The 16,557-nt window shown below is 42.4% G+C and overlaps 1 protein-coding gene across 1 annotated transcript; it reads left to right on the top strand.

The window, feature by feature from the left end:
• Positions 1-426: 426 nt before the first annotated feature.
• On the top strand, positions 427-16,557 carry LOC311503899 (cysteine-rich secretory protein LCCL domain-containing 1-like; the record flags this gene model as incomplete). The annotated part of the gene is made up of 14 exons (XM_084566809.1): positions 427-690; positions 6,307-6,425; positions 8,515-8,647; positions 8,750-8,865; positions 9,003-9,103; positions 9,189-9,383; positions 10,087-10,147; positions 10,242-10,308; positions 11,553-11,683; positions 11,822-11,865; positions 11,955-12,027; positions 12,108-12,183; positions 12,286-12,419; positions 15,610-16,557. The coding sequence occupies 14 exons, from the start codon at positions 427-429 to the stop codon at positions 15,659-15,661; spliced, it is 1,566 nt and encodes a 521-aa protein (XP_084422935.1). The 3' UTR covers positions 15,662-16,557.

Here is a 16,557-nt window from a genome sequence, read left to right as displayed (position 1 = left end):
ATTTTGTGCCCGTAACCACTTTTATTGCAGCTGTATTGCTTGCTCTTATTTGAAATGCATCATTTCTTTTTAGTTGCTTTACTTACTTTCAGAGCTTTACTCTGTTTTTTCCATTTACTTGGATTTAAGGAAGAAGTACTTGTATAGATTTCTTTAATCCTTCTTTAATCCTAACAAGTCATTCCCAGGCTGCCAGTTTACCCTCAGTGAACTCCATTAGTTTACCTGTGGCAAACAGTGCCTGAGCCAATGCAGTATCCTCACCAAGTTCAATATTGACTCGTGTTATTCAGCAAATTTGATAAACACTATTTTTTTTAATCTTTCCAGTAATCCAGACTTTCTCTTTCCTCTCAGGTCCTTTACCAGCTGCTGGTACAACTTCTTCAACCCCGTCCATCCCGGTTTGTGTTTGTGAGGATCACAATGATGAGGCATGCATCCCCACACTGGCTGAGAGGTGTGTCCCTGCTCCTGCTGCTGCAGACAACCACGTCCATGGTGATGCCTCTGAACTCCACCGGCTGGGAGCAGATTTTGGACAAGTATCTGGATGAGGATGGGGACTGGTGGGAGGCCAAGCAGAGGGGGAAGAGGGCCATAACCGACAGCGACGCTCAGCTCATCCTTGACCTTCACAACAAGCTCAGAGGCCAGGTTTACCCTCCAGCTTCCAACATGGAGTACATGGTAGGTGAGGTGGACAGAGGATGCAGAGATGTCATATGTTCATCTTTGATTAAATCCTGTGCAGATTATGTGTGTTAAAAGATTCTGACCCTACTCTGAACTCCTCAAGAGTCTTGTAGGCCATATAGCTTAGTGAAGTGACCCAGTCACCAGACCGCCTGGCACTTGTCCCACTTGGCTCACACATACAGCATGCCAGCATCTAAGTGCCTTTACACATGGACTCACACACACACACTCACATACCTTTGTACCCATGTGACTTTGGTTGTTTCTCCAGGAGACAAGAATGCCTCCAACTTGCCAATGAACACATTTCTACATCTTTTTTTCTTAACTAAGAGATTTGTTTGACTTTATCCTTTGGCCGTCACGTGTATGTACAGCGCCAGATCGATTTTCACAGTGCAATTAGAATCAGAGCACGGCACCAGGGCTTGTTTTACCAGCTGTCCCACCCCCCACTAGACGCACAGGCATACCACACCTTTTACAAGATCCACAGATCTGGAACTTTTCCAAATATGTTACATGTGTAGGCACAGCTTGACCACTGCAGTACATGGCCACCAACTGTACCTCAGAGGTTAAGAATCAATAGAATGTGCAGAGGGTAATGAGATTTTATCATCCTTTCATCCCGACGTTAAGAGCTACAGAACAAAAGCCAGTATTATTCTGTGGAAAAGGCAAATAAACAGTTCCTGCTGGGGGCAATTGCTGGACTGTGTAATTGTATAATTGAGAGGTTTGACTTGAGGACCCCATGTGTTTGTACTGTATGTAAGTGTGTGTGTGAAGCTGAGCCTGGCAGCCTTCTGGTTGAGGCACACACTAGTGGAGAAGTGCTGAGCCAGCACTGCACAGCTCTTTTCTACTGTCTCCTGTTACAGTTGGCTCTTTTTTTTAGCTGCAGGGGCACCCAGGGGTGAAATATGGAGAGGCATGCAACAAGAGGACGTGAGGTGAGAGGAGGAGAGTGAAAGCTTGCAGGATAAGTAGAAATATAGGTGTAAAACTATGAAAGGGGAGAGGAGGTGGTGCGAGACAGATGGAGGGAGAGACAGCAAAACAGGTGTCAAAATAATTGATGTTAAGATGAAGAGGAGTGGCTACAGGAAATGAGGAGAAAATGTTTACACGGGGCAAAGTAAGAAGAGGATGACTTGCGAGACTAAAACTGTGTGCAGTGTCTTTCGGGCATAACTGTGCAGGTCACATGTAAAGTAGACTTTTTTTTCTCTCCACTTTATTTTGAAAGGGGCTCCATATTTCTCAGATTTTCCCTCTGTCTGTGTTGAACTGCTGTCACCCTTCAGAAACCTCACAGCTTCACTGTACTGGAAGACTTCATAGACATGCTTCCCTGCCCTCCCTACACACCCACACATTCAGAGTCGCACACACAAATCCCTTCACACATACATAACCATTTGCCCATCAGCTCTGTTATTGTCTGCCATTGTATTAAACCATAACCCCAGTGACCCTCTGTGGCAGTTATCACAGAGACTCAGAGATAACATCAATTCAAAGCCCCTTCTTTCCTCCTCCTTCATAGGCTTCTGTTTTTGGTCCTTTCCTCTCTCTCTCTCTCTCTCTCTCTCTCTCCCCCCCTCTTATCCCTGTGGCTCTGTTCCCATTCTGTCATTATCCAACACAGAGGCCCAAAAAATTCCCTGGATAAGCTTTCGCACTCTGTAGCGATCCGCAAAGTTTCAGTGCAGCTTCAGTAGGGGGGACAGCGGTTCTGTCTCTCAGTGAAATGTTGACCCACAGGTATAAACAGAGAGGTGTCAGCGTTTGAAGCCTTATAAGACAAACACATGGCATCTTGGGAAAAAGGGCCCCACCTGCCTCGATGTTTAACTTGGCTTTGCTGGCCTGCCCTCGGGTTTGATGTGGCCGTGGTGTTAGTGATTGATGATTGTGCTCTATTGATATGCGCCTGTCCACGATGAATCAAAGCTGTGCTGCAAGCGTCCACCATTTTAATTTATAGCTGGATAATGTGGCTGATGTGATTCACAACCTGGGAAGTCCCATCAGGCAATAATTAAAGTCTAGGCTAATAAATTAGAATTCAATTAACTTCACCCATAAGGTTTAATTATGGCAATATGGACAAGCATCTGAAACAGTATTTTGACTGCTTCAGTGGGAGGACAAACTGGTTTATAGCTGCTAAAAATATTAAATTCATGACTAGCTAGCATTTTTTTATTATTATTTTTTTAATCCAGCCAACTTTTTGCAGCTTCTCTTGCAAGATTACTCCAAACTCAGCTGGGACATGGACTATTTCCAGTGCAAGAGTGTCTGAAACAGGTCCCAAAGACACATTCACTGGCTTCTATATAGCAACAGCTGGAGATGAGGAGGAATAAAAAAAAAATTCAAATCACTGAAAGTAGCTTCAGTCCACACTAGATTAACCTCCCGTAAAGGTATAAAGGACAAAAATGTCACCAAGTCAAAAAGCTGCACACCTGCACCGACTGTCCTGTCTGCAAACTGGTGAGTCAACTAGGAGTAGCGTTATGGAAGTTAAAAGCCTTCACTGACCCTGCTTAATTTAAAGCCAAGATTGTAAACACTGCTCTTCCTCTAAATGCCTCATGAATGCCTTGCAGCAGCACCTTCCATAAATACTTAAGAGAAATCATCATAAAACTGCACAGACATAAAAAAACATCAACAACTCCTCAGTTATCTATGATACAACAGACATCTTCATGCCCTTAGACACAGAGACCCCCTCTCCCTCACCCGATGCTTATTAGTTATCCAGATTGTCATTACTTATTTCAAACACATTCTGGTTCCCCCATTTGAAAATTAGGACTTTACCACTTTTGGCACAGCATCTTGTACTGTAGCTTTGCCACCTGTCTAAAAGAAATTTCCAGTTCCCTAGTCAGAACAGTCAGGTCAAAGGCTTTCCTACCATCCCTGACTCAGCCTTTTCTAAGGCCTCTCAAAAGCAGGGCTGCAATAATGTGTCTCAATGTTTACATTCATCTCCAGTTAGTCCTGCTGAAAAGGAGACGTGATACGAAACTGATCAGCAGAAGTTTGGAAATCAAACCCACTGGAAGATGCATGCTTTGTAAATAAATAAATACATAATGAAACAGCCTACCACAAGAGCACAAAGGTTATGCACAAGCATATCAACAGACAACATACATCATACAGACGCTGCATACAGCCTAACTTTTGTGATGAATACTATCATTAAGTAAAGGTTAAAGTTTTAAGTCCTTTGTGTTTTAAAACAAAACTTAAATGAATGTTTTAAAGTTTTATTGTAGAATTTATTAATTGGATTAATTGGCTGATAGACTGAATAAAATAATCGTCTGTTGCAGCCTTGTTCAAAAGTCATTCTTAGTAGCCTCTCCTCTCCTGACAAACAAGTTTTCATTGCTGTAGTTACATTATATTGATAATTGCTTTTGATTCTGAAACCACCCGTGGCTACCACGGTCTGGAATCCTTTCTTCAGTTCCTGAATGCATCCATCTAGCATCAGTAGTGGGTAGCTGATGATTCTGACAAGCTAATATTTAATATCCAATTAACCAAACAAACTTCTGCAAGTTTGCAAATGCTATTTTGTGATCCTACAACAATGTGCACATTTAATATGCTACATACAGTATAGTGATGTGGGAATAAAAGCCTACAAGTGGCATAGAGACTTTTCCTTTTCTCTGCATGCACCATCGATTATGAGCAGGAAACCCATACTGCAAAGGAAGTAGCCCTGTGTGCCTTTGGAATGCAACCAGATGACCGGAAAAAAAAGAAAAGAAAAACACAACCGCAAATGAGGTGTTTAGTGAAATAAACAATGCAGTGTGCACAGCGCTGAAAGACTTTAGCAGAAGAGGTGTTTTTCTTTACAGGCCTTGCAGAAGTGCGGTCGGAGCGGGTGTAGTTGGAGGGGGTGGTAGGGTGGCGAGGGGGCGTGTGGTTACAAGGCCTCCCCTGCTGGGCTAGCTGTGCAAAGAACAGCAGCTTGACAAGCCGGCCGTACTCTGCACAGACTCAACAGCTGCAAAATATGTGTCTCTGTCGACACTTTGTGAGCCTGCTTTCACTGCAGCTTTTCAGGAAGGTGGAATGAGTTCCTCAGCTGGAAGGTGCAGCTTATATTTATTATTTTTTAAGACATGTTTGGAGAATGTCATGCTTACTGTCATGTGCAGCTTCAAGAAGCATTCATAGGGGAACATTTTGTAAGCCTGTCTTCCTTTAGCATTGATCCATTACTGATATAGACCATGCTTAAATCTCTTCAGAGTTTCTTTGTTCACTATCATGGTGGCAAAAGAGGATACAAAACAAACATGACAACTGCAAAAATACCGACGTTTATTTGCAGCTCACTGCCAACAGAAGTCAAGTCTGGGAAGAGATAGAGTTTCAGGTTAACAAATTCTCAGACCTGTTTTAGCCCTGGCTCTGTCAGTCACCGGTAGGCATCAGCTGCAGATGAGGTTGCCGTAACACAAATACGCTCCCTCTTTGCAGGTGTAGAGATGAATTTTTATTTGTTTTGTATACCAGTTATGTAATATTAACTTAACATCTTACTGTCAGACAATTTCACATCGGTGTTGCAGATTAAAACAAGTATGTCCACTCAACAGCCAGAAACAGCTCTGGAAACAGCTCAGAGTTAAGAAATCATTTGCAGTATTGCCAGACATCCTGTTGTTTGGTATGTGTGTGTGTTTTGGGAGTAATGCAGAGAACAGCAGTTGTTTCTGGTGGGACTAGAAGTGGGTGACAAACGATAGAGTAGAAGGTGGAAGTGGGGATGGGGGTGGGGGGTATTTTAGTGTCTGTTATTGGATGAGATTTCACTGAGTGTAAGCTGAATTCCAGGTCTCGGTGTGTGTGCAAAAAAATTCTGACACCTTTGCTCGTATACATATACACACACACACACATACAAACTAATTGACTTCCAGTAGAAAGCTGTTACATTAGTCATGCCACACTGAAGGTGAAAGTAAAGGTGTGCAATTAAAGGTACATACAGTACAGTGTCCTTCAGAGGAACTACAGCTGGTGTTATTCTAACATTTTTTTTAGAGTAGAATGTAGGTCAGCAGAGAGGAAGGACACTCTTTGCATTCTCAGAAAACCCCAGAATGGGAATATGATCCTTTAGTATCCAACCAGAGGCAAACTTGACTGAGAGGGCAATTCAGAGAGAGGTAAAGTGAAACAAAAGCGTGCAACCAGTCATCTCACCAGAGACATATGGAAGGTATTACTTAAGGAAAAACAGCTTTTGCACTTTTGAATAACACCCAACCTCACAGGAAAGCCCATCCGGGAAAAGTCAGCTGTCAAAATCTCAACAGCAACATAGTGTTTATATGATGTGCTCTATAGGACACATATACACCAATATCTGGCCCAACATTGACAAAGCAGTCATTACGTACATAGGTATTCATCATATAGTGTTTTAGTTTTTGCAGATAACATATAGGTAGAAGTACTAGTGCACACATACATTTCATTGTATTGCTCTATTACCACTATGTATCAAAAATAATCCACTAACACATTTTTCCAATCTCACCTTCTGTCCAGGTGTGGGACACGGAGTTGGAGCGTACAGCAGAGGAGTGGGCAGAGACCTGTCTGTGGGAGCATGGTCCGGCCGGCCTGCTGCCACAGATTGGGCAGAATCTGGGGGCTCACTGGGGAAGGTAAACAATTGGTCAATACAAACTGGCTACGCATGCACTGTAAGGTTTAAGGTTTTCATGATAAAGTATTTAGGTCATAAGAAGTCAAGTGTCTTTTGTTTTACTTTAAACAACTAAGTAATCTTTGTAAAAATGCACAAAGTGTAATCATTATACAGAGCTTTAATTTGGCACCAATGCCAGCCTGCTATAGCTGGCTTGTTTGCAAGCTACATAAATGGAATGTGTAAGCTTGCAATAACAAAATGGCAAGTTGTGTACACAAAATGAAATGCTCGGTGTTCAGGTCATGAGAAAACCACTGTGAGGCAATTGTCAGCGCCTTGAAGACACAGAGGCGGGAGTAGATGAAGTAATGTAGGAAATGCAAAAGCACATTGAATAGATAAGGCCACTGGAAATATCAACATCTTCAGACATAATAAAATTACCCTAAAAACTTACCCTAAATTACAATATACTAACCCACCATCTGCATCTGCCATTTCTCACACAATCAGCCAACACATTCAGGTTAGTGGATGGGACTTGTGTCGAACTAAAACACACGTCAGATAATTTTTTTTTTAAGGATGATTTCAGTAATTTTAGGTAGTTAATATAACACTGATGCATATTCAAGTGTCCATTGTTCTGAGAAGTTTGCTTTTAGTTATTTGACGCTATAGAAACAGGATGTGACATCATGATCACTACAAGTCGCCATGCCAACCACTCCGTGAAGCAGTCCCATAGGGCCGTGAGAGTAGGAAAAATACAGTCTATGACATGATCAACTTATCTCTGTAAAATGAATTACATCCACTCATGGTGTTTTGTCCAGAAGGTTTGTTAAACAAGCATTCACAAGCATTGTACTGTACCTTATAGACCCAAGTGGAATCACAACCAGTACATACTCTTACACGTTTTTTGTTCACTCAGTTCCCCATAGAGCTCCTGAAAACTGCTTCACATCAGAGACTCTTGTTCCACATCCAATCATATCAGTCCACAGTCAAGATGTCTGTTTGATTCTAATCAGATGAGCTAGTAACACCTGGTGCCAGATCAGTATCCTTAGTTACGGAGCACAAACGCTTGATCTCCAGCTGAGGCAGTCTTGACTGATGTGTTCCATTGGCGTTTTATCCATGGATGCTAATTACAGATCGCAGCTTTGTGTGACTGAGTGTAGTGTAGATCACTCCTACTAATGCACTGTGTGCTACTAGTGTATAGCGTCTCAATAGCTGTGTGTCCCTCGATCCATCTCCCTTTCCCTTTCTCCTCCCCTCCTCCCCTCCTCCCCCATCTTCTTGTGAGTGTGTGCCCAGAGTTGTGCATTTCTGACCTGTGGAGCTTTATGGTCCTGGTCCTACCAACCTGCCCAGTCTTCATGGCCTGCAGTTATCCACTCCTACTTGAATGCATCATTCTTCAACCTGAATATTAAATCATTATAGGAGCTAACTCCCCTGTAATAGAACTTCTATTGTCACTAACAGTTTCATGCCCCTATGCTCTGGTTGACATTCATTATCAGTCTATTATGTAGCATACATCAGCTATGTCATATACTCTTGCTTATATCACGATTATATTCTACATGTACGCTTTAATCAGATGTATGTTTATGTCATTCCTCCTGCTGCTCTCTTCCCTTTCTTTTTCTAACTCTACCCAGCCAGCCCTAGGCAGATCCATATGAACTGGGTTCTGCTCAAGGTTTCTTCCTGTTAAAAGGGAGTTTTTCCTTGCTGCCCTCCAACTGGGGGTCTCAGGACGTGTTTTCGGTTTTTATAAAACGTCTTGAGACAATTTGTATTGTTGTTGACGCTATGTAAATAAAATTGAATTAAATTTTTACACATAACGCTTAAAGAATAAATTACGTCACATCTTAATGAACACTCAGTAAGAAGACAAGTGATTCACTGTTATAACAAATACTTGGGGTCACATATTACGTGCATGCACAAAATCATGTAGACTATTCGCGAGGCTCTTGAAACGTTAGAGCTTAATGCCAACCCACACACACCAGCAGAGACGAGACAAAAAATGTTATTTGGAACATTACCATAGGTCTGCTTACTGATCTCTCCAGGTATCGCCCACCCACGTTCCATGTGCAGGCCTGGTATGATGAAGTGAAAGACTACTCCTTCCCTTACCCTCAGGAGTGTAATCCCTACTGTCCCTTCAGATGCTCTGGCCCAGTTTGTACACATTACACACAGGTAGCTAGACCCTGGATGGTAGCTTTTGAAGTATTGAGATATTTTAAGCATATTTGTGTCAGTCATTTGCGTATTTCATTGCCTTCTTTCATCCTTTTGTAGCTGGTCTGGGCTACCAGCAGCCGCATTGGCTGTGCCGTCAACATGTGTTACAACATGAATGTGTGGGGACAGATCTGGGCCAAAGCTGTCTATCTTGTCTGCAACTACTCACCAAAGTAAGTACATATGTTGTGCATCAACAAAGAGTAACCTTAAATATAGCCTTGATGGGACTCACTATCATTTACAGCTGAATTTGAAGTAGAACCAGTATGTATACAGTTTAGTAATCCTTGTTATACCATCCGAACAGGGGAAACTGGTGGGGCCATGCACCTTACAAACATGGGACCCCATGCTCTGCCTGCCCCCCCAGCTACGGAGGAGGATGCAAGGACAACCTCTGCTACAAAGGTATGCATGAGCCACACAGAGAAAATCAGGAGCAGAAAAGCCTGAGGAAGGAACCGCTCATCATACCATGTTTTTGTTACTTTAGTTGGAGATGACAGTTCCAACCAGCCGCAAGAGGAAACAGAAGAAAACAACTTCATAGAGCCAGAGGCCCCCCGTACTACCAAGCCCCGGTCCCGGGCCTCCAAGCCCGAGCCTGCCAGTCTCCCCGCCCCGGCCCCTACCAAGCCCCCCACAGAGGACCTGCAGAAGAATGAAGTGGTCAACACACAGCAGATGTGTAAGCTGCCATTTAACTGTTTATTCTGGGTCTAGTTTCTTTTCAAAATGGGGGGTGTAGCATATGGTTTTAAGGATGGGAGGGGCCCAGAGTGGGAGAACAGGACAATATGCACAGGAAAGAACTTTTCAAAATTGGGTCAAAAAAGGAGAAATTGAGAAGAGGTGCTCGCTTAATGTTGAGCAAGCAATGAAAGGACAACAAGAAAAAAAAAAGTTAGACCTTGACCGGAAATATTTTTCTTGCAATTTATCTTAAATTGCCTTGATGTTCTGTGGCCTTTATCTGTCATCGCCATGATTAACCCTGACAGATTCTAAAGTGTACTTAATATTGTAAGTCACTCTGTGCAGGGAGGGGTGGTCTATTTTAGCATGATCCCCTGTGTGCGTGTTTGTTTTTGGCTGCCTGAGGAGTGTTGAGGGGTGAGGAGGGCTCGCTGTGGTTTTTAAATGGCTTCCTCTCTGCAGCGCGAGGGGCCTGTGCGTGTAAGACGAGACGCTTCCTCTAGCGCTGCTGACCACCCTGAACCTTGTGGCAGGAATTCTTGTCTTTGGTTCTTGAGACATCGCAACAATTTTGGGCTTCACTCAATTCACGCTTTTAGAAAACTAGTCATGCGCATCGGAGCTGCTAGTTCATACGTGCCGCTTCCTACATGAGCACTCAAGGGACTGTGGGTGTGTGTGTGTGTGTGTTTCAGCTCAGCTAGTGACCTGCGACACGAAGCTTCGAGATCAGTGTAAAGGAACGACATGTAACAGGTATAGTGAAGATGAATGTCAAAAACACCATACAGAACACATTGAAACATAAACAGTCTATTTTCACATGGTTAATTTTGCATTAATCCTACAGATACGAGTGTCCAGCTGGATGCCTAGATGCTACTGGAAAAGTAGTTGGGACAGTATACTATGAAATGGTGAGTACACATGTTGATGAACTACTCGGGCTAATGGTGCATTGACATTACAAGGGGCAAAAGCTACGACTCAGGGTTGTGGTCAGAGTGTCTCTCAAGCGCAGTGTGACGTCATTAACGCCTTATGGTAGTCACAACCTGGAAATTGTAGTTTTATGTTGTAAGTTTTAGAATATGTCAGAGAAAGATGCTGATATTCCCAATGGCTATACCTTTAAATTAGGCCTTTGCGTTTCCTACATTATGTCACCCAGTTATGAGCTAGCTAAACTAGCCTTTAGACGCCAACGGTTGCCTAGCAGCCGCGTTCTTGTGACTTGCAGCGGGTGTTACGACTTCTAAGAAGTTTATTAGTTTAATTTGAAGGCGGCAAGTATTTTTTGTCTGAGGAGACAGTCACCATGGGCCATCCCTAATAACTTCTCTTTAAAAGAAGACCTAAATGCAGTAAAGACAGGGAAGGGGGAAGAAAAAGAAAACAGAAAAGTTTAATTGGATAAAACTTACTGACAGGGGTAACAAAAGGTGCTCGTGGGTTCCAGCAGGGTAAATCCAACCATATATCCAACATAAGGTAATCCAACAAGAGAAAAACAGATAAATCCAAGAGGCTTTATACCAAGGTGATGGGAAAGTCAACAGGTGGCTGAACATGCAGGGCTGAGTGGTTAACGAGACACAGGTGAGACTAATTAGTCTCACCTGTGTCTCGTTAACCACTCAGCCCAGGAAGCACAGGAAGTATAGTAAAACATGAAACCCCACAGAAGTAACTTTCAAAATAAAACAGGAAATAACAAATGACCAATTGCAAAGACACACAAACAACTCCATGACACCATCTACTGGAGAGACAAATGTAAAAAAAAAAAAAAAAAAAAAACAATGGCATCTAAAGTGGTGTGTATGATACTGGCTTCATACAAACAGATATCATTTAACACATATTAGCATATTTCGCATTAGCATAAAATGGAGTGATGCCTTGGTTGTTGTCCACAATGACAAACGACGTGGAATAAAGTGATCAATATCAATCCACCTCCCAACTCCACATGTATTTTGGTTCAGGCTATTTTCATGCTGAACACTACCCAAATAACACAGTCTGACTACATTCCTCCAGCCGCCGTTAATGTACCAAGTTTAATCAAATGTTCTTTAGAAAAGACATCTGTCAAACTAATATCCTAACTACTGTGTCAACCGAATAAATGGTCAATAAAATGCCTCCCGTTTTGCAGCAATCGAGTGTGTGCAGGGCTGGTCTACACGCTGGTGTCATAGATAATGATGGAGGATGGATGGATGTAACAAGACAAGGCAGAAAGGATTTTTTCATCAAATCCAACAAGAACGGAGTCCAGTCACTGGGGTGAGACAGTAATATTAGAAAAAAACATGGCCATGCATTTCTACTGGTGATGTTTGATAGTGATATTGGCAGGATTTAATGGAAGTAAATGGAAATAATGATATCTGATGTTGCCATGTGTGCATTTTCTCTTGGCAGAAAATATCAAAGTGCGAATTCCTTTATGGTCACCAGAGTGGCAGGTCAGTCTGACAATGAGACTTTTTAATGATATCTTAATTGCTCTATGCAGTTATGTTTGTCAGCGCTCACTGTGTTTTATTTCGTACAGTTAAAGCCATCACATGCGACGCCACAGTTGCGCAACTGTGTCCGTATGAAAAGCCCGCAAGACATTGTCCAAGGTAAGAACTTACCTGAACTAAATGTCTGTTCACAAACCAGTCTCTTTGATAAGTTCACGTCAAATTTCAACTGTTTTTAGGTTGTACTGTCCAAGAAACTGTTTAGAAGAGAATCCTCACATATCCAGAGTAATCGGTACCAGGATATACTCTGACGTAAGTCACTGGTTTTAAAGCCGAATGTTCACAATTAACAATGGTCAGTGTTTGAAAAATTAATCTGTGGCATATTACTTCTCCTCGCGCATGATCCTGTAGAAGTCCAGTGTATGTCGAGCAGCAGTCCACGCCGGCATAATCAGCAACGACGTGGGTGGTTACATCGATGTGATGCCAGTGGACAAGAGGAAAAACTACATTGGCTCATACCAAAATGGCGTTTCCTCCGAGAGGTATGGGATGTCTAATCTCACACTTATGACAGCAATGTACACACCTTAAATTGATGGCAGAAACAACAGCCCCTGGAAAAAAAATATATATAATGTCTGGCCAAAAAAAAAAGTCGCCACCTGGATTCAACTAAACAAATAGGTATGAGCCTCCTATTGGATAATTACTGCATGGGTGATTATCTTTCAGCTGGCAACAAGTTATTTAACCCCAACTGATGCAATGAGTAGCTTCTCATTTCTTGTCTGTGAAGGTTCTCAGTCATCCAGGTCATGGTATATCCAAAAAAGGCAACTGGACTTGTAGATTTTTGAGTGGTGAAACGTCTTCTCTAAAAATCTACAAGTCCAGTTGCCTTTTTTGAACCTTTTTTGGATATTCTCATTTCTTAAACAACCATGTCTAAAGACACATCCCGTGGTTGTGGAAAAGATGTTAGTCTGTTTAAGAAGGGTCAAATCATTGTCATGCATCAAGCAGAGAAAACATTTAAGGAGATTGCAGAAACTACTGAATTTGGGGTAAGAACTGTCCAATGCATTATTAAAAACTGGAAGGATAGTGGGGAGCCATCGTCTTCAAGGAAGAAATGTGGTCGGAAAAAAATCCTGATTGATCATGATCTGCGGTCACTTAAACGTTTGGTGAAATCAAATTGAAGAAACACAACAGGTGTATGTTTAATAGTGAAAGTAAGAGCATTTCTACGAGTACAATGTGAAGGAAACTCAAGGGATTGGGACTGAACAGCTGTGTAGCCTTAAGAAAACCACTAATCACTGAGGCTAACCAGGAAAAAAGGCTTCAATTGAAGCATAAAGATTGGACTCTGGAGCAATGGAAGAAGGTCATGTGGTCTGATGAGTCCAGATTTACCCTGTTCCAGAGTGATGGGGGCATCAGGGTAAAAAGGGAGGTAGATGAAGTGATGTTCCCATCATGCCGAGTGCCTACTGTACAAGCCTGTGGGGGCAGTGCTATGATCTGGGGTTGCTGCAGTTGCTCAGGTCTAGGTTCAGCAACATTATGTGCCTAAAGAATGAGGTCAGCTGACTATCTGAATATACTGAATGACCAGGTTATTCTATCAATTGATTTTTTCTTCCCTGATGTTCACGGGCATATTCCAAGATGACAATGCCAGGATTCATGGGGCTCAAATTGTGAAAGAGTGCTTCAGGGAGCATGAGACATCATTTTCACACATGGATTGGCCACAGAGTCCAGACCTTAACCCCACTGAGAATCTTTGGGATGTGCTGGAGAAGGCTTTGCGCAGTGGTCAGACTCTCCCATCATCAATACAAGATATTGGTGAAAAATGAATGCAACACTTGATGGAAATAAATCCTGTGGCATTGTTATCGAAACAATGCCACAGCGTATGTGTGTGTGATCAAAGCTAAAGGCGGTCCAACACAATTTTGGAGTGGGTGACCTTTTTTTTTGGTGGCGACTTTTTTTTTGGGCCAGGCAGTGTATATATACTGTATATAGATCACAACATGATTAAATTTTAATACAAGGAAAGAAAAATAAATAAATAAAACATCATATACTGAGAGGAGATTTCAGCAATCTGTCTCTAAAGGTGGGAGGAAACTGCAGGGGTTAACTCGCTGGGACCTGAGAGGAAGAGTAAGAAATCAATGACTCTCAGGTAGAGCGAAATTTATCCGCTCTTCCCTCCTCGAGGACCTCATTTTTTTCAAAATGAAGGCAGTTCATTATGTCTCTCATCCACTGCTCATGGGAGGGTGATTAGTATGCTTCTAGTTTAAAGTAATTAATTGCTTGGCAGTCAGTGTAGAGAAGGAGAAGAGTGGATCTTTATATATTTCTGGGTGTGCACATGAGCTTAATATAGAGGCTCAGATAGAGGAAAAACAACAGCTAGGATATAAAGCAGAGAAAAGTCTAATCATATCCTGAGCCCAACAATATGGTGCATGTGCACGAGCTGAATAAGGCTAGGGAAAAGCAATACAGAGTATGAATGGATTCCTGTGTGTATTTAATTTGCTTTTCAGAAACGTGATTATCTGAAATATAACTGATCCTTACCACGTTCAAATAACTGAACTGATCTGAAGCTTGTTCAATTGTTCAAATATTGTGAAAGTTGGTCAGGAGTAGTGGAGAACCTCCTCAATCTGAAGCCATACATGAGCCAGTGGAGGGCTAGTGTACTCAAGCACCACTCACAAATATATCACCTCAGCTGGGGAATAGCCAGTTTGCAAATAGAGCGTTTCATCGTCGACATACATGGAGATATTTTTTCCTTTGTACGTCTACTCTGAAGAGGAGGGTTGAGAGTAGACTGCCCTGTGTGGACCCACGTGCCCACACAGAGTAGGAAACAAGAGACATCAGTGGTTTGTACGGTGGCTGTTGGAATGTTAAGGAGCTTACAGCAATAAAGTACTCACCCAGTTCAATTCCATTCAGTGTAAAAACGCCTTTTTCTGCAGAGCTGTTATGAAGAAGCGGATTTAATCACTGAGCCATTAGAACTTTGATGCCTGTCTCTGGTATCAAAGAAGGAGCTATTTTTAATATAATCTCTCCTCAGTTGGGACATTGTTGATGCTAATAAAGCGAGAATGTGCTGAATACATGCTGTACCACCTTCCAAGAGCATTAAAGTCCCAGGTCCATACCAGCCTCTCTCCAAAGTTAAAAGTGACCCACATACTGCGTAGTCTGCTCCAGTTCTTTAGAGATATTCAACTGCAGCTTGTTGTTTTCTGCAGAATGCCTGTTACTAATGTGACCTGTGTCACATGCACAGCCTCATTAATTCGAAGACCTGCGTCTCACATTGTCTGTCTGCACTTCATTTGTCTTTGTCACTCTGCTGAGAGCTGCCCGACATCTGCCTGTCATTTTTCCGGCCCCTGTAACTTTGCTACGTGTCCGTCTTTGTTGGAACACACGAAGCCCGCCGCGTTTGTGTAAAAATGGGTGGTTTATCTGTTTTCTCAGGGAGCCTCAGCCACTATCTGTTTGTGTCCTGTCTGTCATCGGAGTGTCAAACAACACACCGACGTGGACGTTTTCACAGTCTATCTGTTTGTGCGTGTCTGTCATCCGCGCCTCTTTCCGCAAAAAGGCCGGGACATGTTCTGCATCTGACACATGCCGCACCCATGACTTTCCCTCTTGTTTCTCTCTTCTTCCCCGCAGCCTTCAAAACCCTCCTGGAGGGAAGGCGTTCCGGGTGTTCGCCGTGATTTGAGTGCCCCCGGAGGGCGGCGTCACCACACAAAGAAGCGCACTTGGGCGGTTGAATAGGCGGTAATGAAGCCATGTTGTCAGACTCGGCGACCGTAATGTTTCTGGCTTTGCTACACTTCAGGGGCCAGAGGTCGTCACTATGACAGCGCAAACCCGGCAACAAAAACTTGACACGTACACAACGAGAACCTGTCTGTGCTCGCTCTCGTGGAATTCTCACTTTCTCAGCTTTACCGGGAATTTTTATAAACTGTAAATATTGAGTATTTTGTTGTACATATTTGTTAATAGTGTCACATTTGGTGCCATTGTCTTGCCTTTATCAAACAAACATATGTGTATGAATACTGATTATAGAAATCCTACAATATAACATTTTAAAGGCACTTAAGAATGAATATCCTTTGTATTGTATTACGTCTGGCACATTTTTATTGGTGCTTTGGAGAAGTATCTTGCCATGTTTTGGACTTTTTAAATGATTTGGGGAAAAGTGTTATGCATTTATTTTTATATGATTCTGCTTTATATCAGTAAGACCTGTTAAGAATGCTGCTATATGTTTTATGTAATATTATTATTATTACTTTAACTGTAATTGCCAATCCAGTGTGTTTTGTGTGTATTCCTCCAGATAAGTTACTTTAGTTGAAACTCCCTGCAGGTCGGGAAGTACACCCATCCCTCCAAACAACACCAGTGTGGCTCCAGCACACGTTTTGCTTTACTGGATGTCGTCAAGATATTCCTCACGTGACTTTGATTGGCAGAAACGATAATATGCAGCAGTTTCCTTTCATACCATGTGTAGGTTCTTGATAGTTTTACCAGCTCTCTTTCAAGCTGCAGTCATCGCAGTTAATTGTACTGTTGTCTGTCTCTGTTGGCTTTACACGG

The sequence above is a fragment of the Chelon labrosus genome, assembly GCF_963514085.1.
Source record: "Chelon labrosus genome assembly, chromosome: 18".
NCBI lineage: Eukaryota > Metazoa > Chordata > Actinopteri > Mugiliformes > Mugilidae > Chelon > Chelon labrosus.
Note: the sequence above shows the minus strand (reverse complement) of the source record. Positions and strands in the feature narration are given on the sequence as shown.